The 9,342-nt window shown below is 31.8% G+C and overlaps 1 protein-coding gene across 1 annotated transcript; it reads right to left on the bottom strand.

Annotated features, from left to right (window-relative positions):
• Positions 1-419: 419 nt before the first annotated feature.
• On the bottom strand, positions 420-3,886 carry LOC123658877. The gene is made up of 2 exons (XM_045594169.1): positions 3,810-3,886; positions 420-3,053 (listed from the first exon to the last, which is right to left on the bottom strand). The coding sequence occupies exon 2, from the start codon at positions 2,025-2,027 to the stop codon at positions 420-422; it is 1,608 nt and encodes a 535-aa protein (XP_045450125.1). The 5' UTR covers positions 2,028-3,053; positions 3,810-3,886.
• Positions 3,887-9,342: the final 5,456 nt, after the last annotated feature.

Consider the following 9,342-nt stretch of genomic DNA (forward strand, 5'->3'; position numbering starts at 1 on the left):
CCGTGAAGTTGTAATGTAATGAAAACTATTTGCATGCATTACGATACTCTTCTACAGTATTTACACGAATGAAATGAAATTGTAATAAACTAATACAACTTTGTTCTTGTAAAAGTTACCACCAACTTTTTTAGTATAGCTCTATAACGACTATGTTTTTGTATGAATATACTGAACCTGAACATCGTAATATATTGTAACTTTCATTAATTTTGACTGTTATTATTGTTACTTGTTACTGTTGGCCTCTGTCATCGTACTTCTAGGTAAAGTTTTCATAGTCAGCTGTACTTATTGTGTATAATAAAAAAATAATAAACATAATCAACATAATCTTTATTTTAGGAAATTAATAATAATTATTATTTTTGTAATAATACCCAATCAACCGGAATAACTTTAATGAGACATCATTACAGTCATTCATTTTCAGAGTCATCTTCATCAGGAACTACTTCAGTAATTGTACTTAACAATGAGTTGTAAAAACTGTGATAATTGTGAGGTATGGCGTTAATCCTACAAAGACTCTGCAGATCTTCGTGCAGAGCTTTGGAAATTGGAACTGGACCGGTATATGCTGGTTCTAAAATCACATCGGCGACAGATGAAGTTGTTTCGTTAGTTTTTCGTTTTCGTGTGTTTTTAGTAGATATTGATGTTGTAACTATTAATTCGTTAAAATCTCCATCATATTCATATTTATAGTAAAGTGAATGCGGGTTTGTGTAACATACTTTTATTTGTTTGATCTTTGACCAATATATTTTTATTCCATTTGAATCCTTTAACCAATTTTGTCCGGTAATTAATTTTTTTAAGTCGTAAAAGTCAGTTTGTCTCATTTCTTTCACATTGTATTTTTCACCAGTTTGTTTAGCATTCATTACTAAACCATAAAGTTGGTCAGGTGTATAAATTTTTTTATTTTTTAGGGCTCGTTCTATGCATGCGTGCATAGAATCACCTTCGTTTTGGCTGTGACCTGATTCAAAAAACCTATGAGTAATCTCCAACTTGAATTTAATAGCAGCATACAGATAAAGTGCAAACACGAATCGATTTTTATTTTGTCCTGCGCAGCCATCGGAATAAAATGAAATTTTATTTATTTGTTTATTGTGTTGTTCCTCAATGAAATTGTATAGACAGCTACCTATCTCTATTGATCCTCTTTTAGCAATTTGCGCATGCCACATGTAACAGTATCCCTTTTTTCTTGTCGCATCAAAAACGGTGAAGTTATAAACGGGATACTTCCGCTTATAGTGAAATATCCCTACTTCTGACTGAGGTACGCCCAAAACCTTTTCTAAATCAAATATAGCCAGAGTAGAGTTAGCACCAAAATTTTCCTTTTCAGAATTTTTGATTTCACGAATCCTTTCTTTATTATTGATATGTTTTATGTATTTATCTGTTAAAGATTTTTTGATCTCGCCTTCAGCTTGTTCATAAAGCGTGCAAGTACTACATAAATCTTTCTTAGGATGAAAAAAAGAATAATTAAATTTTGTATTAAATATAGTCTCGTACTGTCTTTTAGTAGCCATCTGAACATCACTATAATGTTCGTCTGTCTGTTTTTTAAACCAATCTGTATATAAACGGTACATTTTTGAAATGTTTAAGGTTTCACATAAATATTTTCTTTTAGAAGATTTTCTGAGATAGTGTGATTCTTTTGTTGGAAATAATTTTATGTGTGAAATTATACTCTCTTCTGTTGGAACTGACATTTTGCGTGGTCGATTGTTATGTTTACCCCTATTGTCCATTTTGTCAAAATCACTACCGTTCTTTTCTATAGCAGTATAAACAGTTTTTTCGGATATTTGTAAAGTATTAAGGAAAAATACCTTACATACACGTACTTTGTCACTTTCTAATGGCAAATAATAACTAATAGTTTGAGTACGATTATTATTCCGAATAATTTGAAGTTTTTTCACAGATTCTGAAGTTACATATTTACTGATATACTGCCATTGAAGCTCACGGTTACCAAGTTTATAAAATTTTCGCATAATATCATTCCTAATTTCAAAAGAAAAGGTTTCACCACATTTCAATTTACATTTACAAGAAGGCCCTACTGATTTTGCAGGGTACTGCTTTTTAGAATGACATCCAACATAAGCTTGGCCAGAATTTTTTAATCTTTTACATTTATTGGCTATCCAATCTTTTTTATTTCGACATCGCTTACGGGTTAATTTTTTTATACAGAGAGAACCATCATCATCATCAATAGATTCCACGGAACTACTTGGTAAAGATCCTGATACTGAAACTGTAGATAATGTTCGTGATTCTGGTTCAGATGTAACTAATATTTGCGTTTTCTCAGAATCATCATTCTCGAATAAATCATATTGCGTTGGGCTTCCATCTCTACTTAAAGTTATAACTATATCATAAGGGCTTAATATAGATCTATCCTGGGGCGTTAAAGTCTTACTCAGATTAATATTGTCATTACTTTCATCGACTCGAGACTCTGCAATAATGGTGGAATCTTCAACGGATTTATAAGGTGATTGTATAACAATATCTTCATTATTTTCAATGGGTTTCAAAGTTTCATCAAAGTTTCTTTCAACTGAGTCTAAAGTAGTGACATTGAAATCACAATTAGCGTGAATAATGTAACCATCTGGCGAAGCAATAAAATCAATATTGTCTAAAATATGTGAAAAGTTCGAGATTGATGATGGTGTTCTTATAACCCGTTCATTAATGATGTCTATATTATAATCATTTCTTCCTGAACTCGATGGCAAGTCTTTTTCAGCGGAATTTTCAAGATTAAGGTTTACTGTTCGTAGTTCAAATATATCAAGAGATGGTTCTTGTTTATTGTCACCTTTTCCAGTATAAGAAGTCGTTGGTTTATCTAAAATAAATAAAATGAAGATATAAAAATTAAAATCATAAAATACAACCAACTTACCAATTTTATTCAAATTGAGCAGGTATACTTTTTAAATCTTTTGCTGCTTTATCATCACGAGGAAGAATGTCATTTTTTTCAAGATTATTATGTTCATCCTCTGAAATGAATAAATTTAAATCGTTATTAACAAATTCATAATGGTATTAAAGTCAGGCTGGAATGCTACCATGAATGGGGCAGCTCGACTGGGGATACCATCACACCATATCGAAATAAAATTAATCGGTGAGTGGGCTACCAGAGGCCCAGTACCTAACCTTCCTTCGGTCCTCCTCTACTGTAAAACCCAATACCTACAATGCGCGATCCTACTACCTTAAAAGTAACACTACGCTACTATTGCGGTTAATTAGTCAATTCACATCGAGTCAACAATATATGCTTAATTAAATCGACTCTAGGAAAATTATAATCCTGTGGAGGATTATACAAACAATTATTAAATCACGGATATGAATTACGCCCAAACTAAGAGCAACCTTTTATGACTCACACAAAATTTTGTCTCGTGTGAGAATCGAACCCGCAACCAATACAAGTCAGACGTCAGACAGATTTTCTGCTAAATTCAATGCAAATAATTATGATCCCTATGCTAATAAATATTGTATTCATCTGAAACGCTTTCGTTTTTGCATTCATAGAATGAATCAATGGTCATAATAGTACAGTTAACGTCACGTCAGTAGAAACATTTTAACATTGATAGTATCTTTATTACGTAAGCAATAAGGGCGGTTTTTGAACTGCAATGTATTGACTGTACCTAAAAACACGTAAGTACTTGGTAATTTGTGAAAGGATAATTTCGTCACTATTTCAATAAATATTTAGAATTAAAAAAAATACTTACCACTTTCCCATTCGTCAACCATTTTAAGAATCCTTTTGGCTCGTGATCCTTTACGCCAAGTTGCCATTGTATATAATATCTCAAGCAATTCAGTGTCACACAATCTTCAATTTTATTAAGATCGAGTAATTAATAATGTTTATAAACAATTTATAATATTATAACCCAACGCTCACGACAACATCAAATTATGTAATGATTGACTAAAATGTATGGCCAAGTCGCTCACGCACTGTAACATGAAAGAACCTGTCGCATTCTGAGTAAAAAAGACAATAATAGCCAATTACTCTACTACTAGAAAGAGAAAAAAATAGTATCACACGAATACATCACTTAAAATTCGTAATGAAATTTGTAAATCATGTTTACGTGAAATTGTATCGAAAATTAAGCTAATAATAAAGTAGTAATGTACGTTTACCGACCAACACTTACCGAACGTTTTGCGGTAACGTGTGTTACAGAAATTAATCATCAACTTATTTACGGGAATAAAATGGTAAAACGTCTTACCAGCTTATTGAGACAGATGTTCGTTCCGTATTATATGACTACGATATTATTATGGGTTATAATTGTGATTTGATTTCCGAAGAATAAAAATGTAAATTGTTATAACTTAATGGATTTTAAAAAAAAAAATCTAAAAAAAAATCAGAAGATGTATTACTACCTATAGATGCCGAAATTGCAAAAACATTAAAACAGTGGTAATAGCACTTTACGACTTTATTCCCCGGGGGCGTCGAAATTATGTAATGATTGACTAAAATGTATGGCCAAGTCGCTCACGCACTGTAACATGAAAGAACCTGTCGCATTCTGAGTAAAAAAGACAATAATAGCCAATTACTCTACTACTAGAAAGAGAAAAAAATAGTATCACACGAATACATCACTTAAAATTCGTAATGAAATTTGTAAATCATGTTTACGTGAAATTGTATCGAAAATTAAGCTAATAATAAAGTAGTAATGTACGTTTACCGACCAACACTTACCGAACGTTTTGCGGTAACGTGTGTTACAGAAATTAATCATCAACTTATTTACGGGAATAAAATGGTAAAACGTCTTACCAGCTTATTGAGACAGATGTTCGTTCCGTATTATATGACTACGATATTATTATGGGTTATAATTGTGATTTGATTTCCGAAGAATAAAAATGTAAATTGTTATAACTTAATGGATTTTAAAAAAAAAAATCTAAAAAAAAATCAGAAGATGTATTACTACCTATAGATGCCGAAATTGCAAAAACATTAAAACAGTGGTAATAGCACTTTACGACTTTATTCCCCGGGGGCGTCGAACTGCTTTAGCTGTATTATACTTAAAAGAATAGGCTTCAAATTTTGCACTACTGTTCACAGTACTGGAACAGTACTCATAAATTTAAATTTGATAGGTTTATCAAAAAAAACTTACAATACAATAAAACTGATATGAGTATTGACGTGTAATGAGTATAACTTTATATTTCAACTAGATGTGCCCGCGACTTCGTCCGCGAGAATTTTAACAAATTAGTTATTGTTCAGATCGCAGAGTTATAAAATGAAAATTAAAATCAAAAATAAAAGTAGCCTAAGTTAGTTCTTATTATATCAGCTATCTGCCAGTGAAAGTCTCGTCAAGATCGGTCCATCCGTTTCAGAGATTAGCCGGAACAAACAGACGGACAGACAGACAGACAGACAAAAATTGTAAAAATGTTATTTTGCTTTGTGTATCGTATATTCACCCATATGCATTTACGTAGTACAAAGCGGTTATTTTAATATTACAAACAGACACTACAATTTTATTTATTTGTTGTCAAATTTAAGCTATGGTAATGAACGTATAAGAAAGTTTCCTGTTTATTAATATTATTTAAACACGCCCAGCAGGAAGTTAATAGATTCTTTAATTAATGTTGTCTTCCAATTTTCAGTCAATCCCTAGAGAAAATCGAAATTGGGCCATTAGTGCTGTGCCTCGCTCTGTATAAATTCATTACTTTACTAAGACTGGAATCTGATAAATACAGATAGCTTTAGGGATGCGCAATACGATACGATATACCGATATATTATACGATATTATAGCCATACGATTCGCTACGATATATCGTAATCCTATTAAGTTATATTGACGTAGCGCATCAATCCATGTAACTAGTATTTATCACATTATTTAGCTACACCTGTAATAATTAAATGTAACGAATTCGACATTATTATAATGCTACTATTGTAACGAAACATGAAACAGATAACCCCACAAGTTAACTATTATTTACAGTTTATCGGTATGTTAAAATTATTTGATATATTTATAAGATCATATGTACCGCAAACTGTGTTTAAATTTAGATCTCATTGTGTTTCTTGTTTTCGAGTAATACCAATTTGCGTTTTATTATGGCACCACCAGTAAAGTCAACTATTTAGAGTTATTTCATTAAAGCGGATAACGATGGAAAGTGTAAACGCAAAGTGTTACGCTTTGTGTCTCCGATAGTTCCAGATTCATCAATTTTTTTTTTTCTTTTCTTAAAAAGTTGAAATAATGTTACCTCAGAAAAAATTTTAATAGAGAATAATTGTGTCTGCTTGCAAACAAAAAAAAAACGACATCTTGTTTCGTCTTGTGTAGGTATATATGTATATATTTTTTTATCTTATTTTTGGTGATTAAAAAATCAAATTCTTCACTATTTTTTAACTTAAAATCCGTTTAAATGATTACTAGCAAAGCGCTATGAGATTAGATTAAAAGCTACAATTTTATCTTTGTCACTTCGTAAGAATAAAAATATCGAAAGTGTCGTATGTATCGATATAATCAATACAAAAGGATAATATAATACAATGCATCAATACAAACGCATGCGATACATTACGATACGATATATAGATACAAATTCATTTTTGGGCATCCCTAGATAGCTGAAGTTTTGCCTGTAATCAAGTCAAATTGGTAAACTGAAATGTAACTTTGTGTGAATTCTTGTCATCTTGGACACCTTTGTGTTTATCGGGGTCAACATGCCATTATTTTAGTATGGATCTTTTGATTAAAATTTACTAACCCGTTATTACAGAAACATAAATTATGTGTATTTTGTTTCAAGAACATTTTTTCCTAATTGGCTATAGATTAGTAAGACATTTTTATGCGTTGGTGCTGATCGCTTTTTGTTATTAAATTCGGTTATTGTCTAACAAAAGCTTAATTAGTATGAAAATGCTTGTAATGTTGTCGAATTTATGTAAACAAATAAAAAAAATGGCCAACATAAAAACAGTGAATGTACTTCGTACACCGCTTTTTTGTTGGTAATTTTCGTTGTTATATTTTACTAGCGACCCGCCCCGGCTCCTCACGGGTGCAATGCTAACTAAACTAACTAAATATACTACAGAATGTTAGATTACACGTTGTTACAGAATGCGTTGAAGAAATAAAGGTTCACTTACTCGTTCCCCGTAGGTGATAGCGTGATAATATGTAGCCTATACCCGACTTCTTAATAATATTTGTGCCAAATTTGAAGTAAATCCATGCAGTACTTTTTGAGTTTATCTCGGACATCCATACAGACAAACAGACAAAAATTCTAAAAACTATATTTTTGGCTTCGCCGTCAATAGTAGATTACACCCCAAGTAATCTTTTAAAAAAAATATTCAATGTACAGTTTTGACTTTCCTACCATTTTATTATATGTATAGATTAATTTATTTTGAGAGCCATGGATTCGATGAAAATAATTTAACAAAGATTAGTTTAAAATTACCAATGTATTGCAAGTATACCTAAATCAGTATAGAGTTTTTTATAAATTAGTAGTTAGAAAAGTCCATTCACACGAAGTTCTCTTTCTATATTACCAGGAAAACTACTAATACAGAGGAAATTATATATGAAAAGGTAATCGAAAAATATCGTACATATTCAGAATCACAGCTACTTATTTGTGTACAAAAGAAATAAGAAAACTATTTTAGGAACATGATTTTTGTAGGTACGATATGAGGATTGCGGAAAACCGGGATGTTTGTCGCGAGCTTGTGAGGTCTATGTCCGGCAATGGACTACGATCTGTCGTACGTCTGTACCTACTGTATAGGGCATTAGTTGGAAAACAGTACGTGCTATATATACAAAAATAGGCCATATTAGAATCGTAGAACATCAACTTCTCCACAATCATTTATTCTATACATTTTTTTAACTGACTTCAAAAACAGGAGGAGGTTCTCAATTGGATTGTATTTTTACCCGACTGCCAAGGAAGGGTTATGTTTTTCGCGCGTATCTTGTATGTATGTATATTTGTATGTAATATTCTTTACTACCTCATATTTACAGAACCACTGAACGGATTTACATAATTGAGGTATCGTTAGGTTCGTCTTAGCTGCCCAAGTGTTCTTAGATAGGTGGCATTAAAAAAAATCAAACATGGCGGCTGCGCGAAGCCATTGTAGTTAATGAAAAAAATTTTTTTTTCTCGAATACTACAATATGGTTATCAAATTGAAGGGCACAATACAAGGATTTTAAAAAGGTATATCATGATAATTATTACCGTAATACTAATAAAGAAATACAATATTAAAGTTTAAAAAATGTGGACTTTGCTCTTTCCCACGCCTATACCATGCCAAACTCGCCTCCTAGGCGATGATCAACTTCGGGGTGTAACCTTTATAATAAAATACAATGGTTAAAAAAAACATACAATTAAAATTACAAATAAAAATTAATAAATGTCACACCAATTTACAATTACATTAATAAAATCAATAACAAATACATACCAAATACAAACAAATAATTTTAATAATAATTTCATCATATTAAAACTAATAGTTGTTGACTTAAGCAGTCACCTATTTGCTAAAGGTCAGGCTTACGTTGCTTTGAGCAGAGTGAGATCTTTCTCCGGGCTTGCTATCAGTTCTCTTGACCCTAAAAAATTACTTAATCAACCACAAGATGTAAACTGTTTTAATGAATTGAACCGATAACGTAATTTGTCTGGCTAAAAAGACATAAATAAAATAATAATTAAAAATAAACAAAAAACCCGCCTGCGTGAAGAATATCTAATAGAAAATCAACTGAAAAAGCTGGAACAAGATAAAAATTCAATATGCACACAAAGTCAGCGAAATAAATAGAAACAATATCAAACATTTTGCGCTGTACATTTAAAATATATTAATACGGTAGTCCTTCGAAACTTTATGCAACGTCGTAGATAATATGCAGTCGGAGGCATGAAATTGAAGGATAAGTCAAATCATTCTCTCTTTGTCTCTCCGGCCATACTATTTGAGACCAAAAAGGGTTACAGCACGGACCTTCTTCCACCGGGAAGAGAGCTGGAGCGCAAGGTGGGACCAATGCAAAACCCCCACCCTTCTCTACTCATGACAACGGAGTACGAGCGCTTAGAGAGTCTGAACCCCGAAGTCCTTGAGGAACACAGCATCATCGGGCCTCTTATCTTTACCGACGGAAGCAAAATAGA

The sequence above is a fragment of the Melitaea cinxia genome, chromosome 13, assembly GCF_905220565.1.
Source record: "Melitaea cinxia chromosome 13, ilMelCinx1.1, whole genome shotgun sequence".
NCBI classification, from domain to species: domain Eukaryota; kingdom Metazoa; phylum Arthropoda; class Insecta; order Lepidoptera; family Nymphalidae; genus Melitaea; species Melitaea cinxia.

Coding starts and splice junctions, on each gene's coding strand:
- LOC123658877 (XM_045594169.1), bottom strand. CDS start 2,027: ATGCGAAAATTTTATAAACTTGGTAACCGTGAGCTTCAATGGCAGTAT.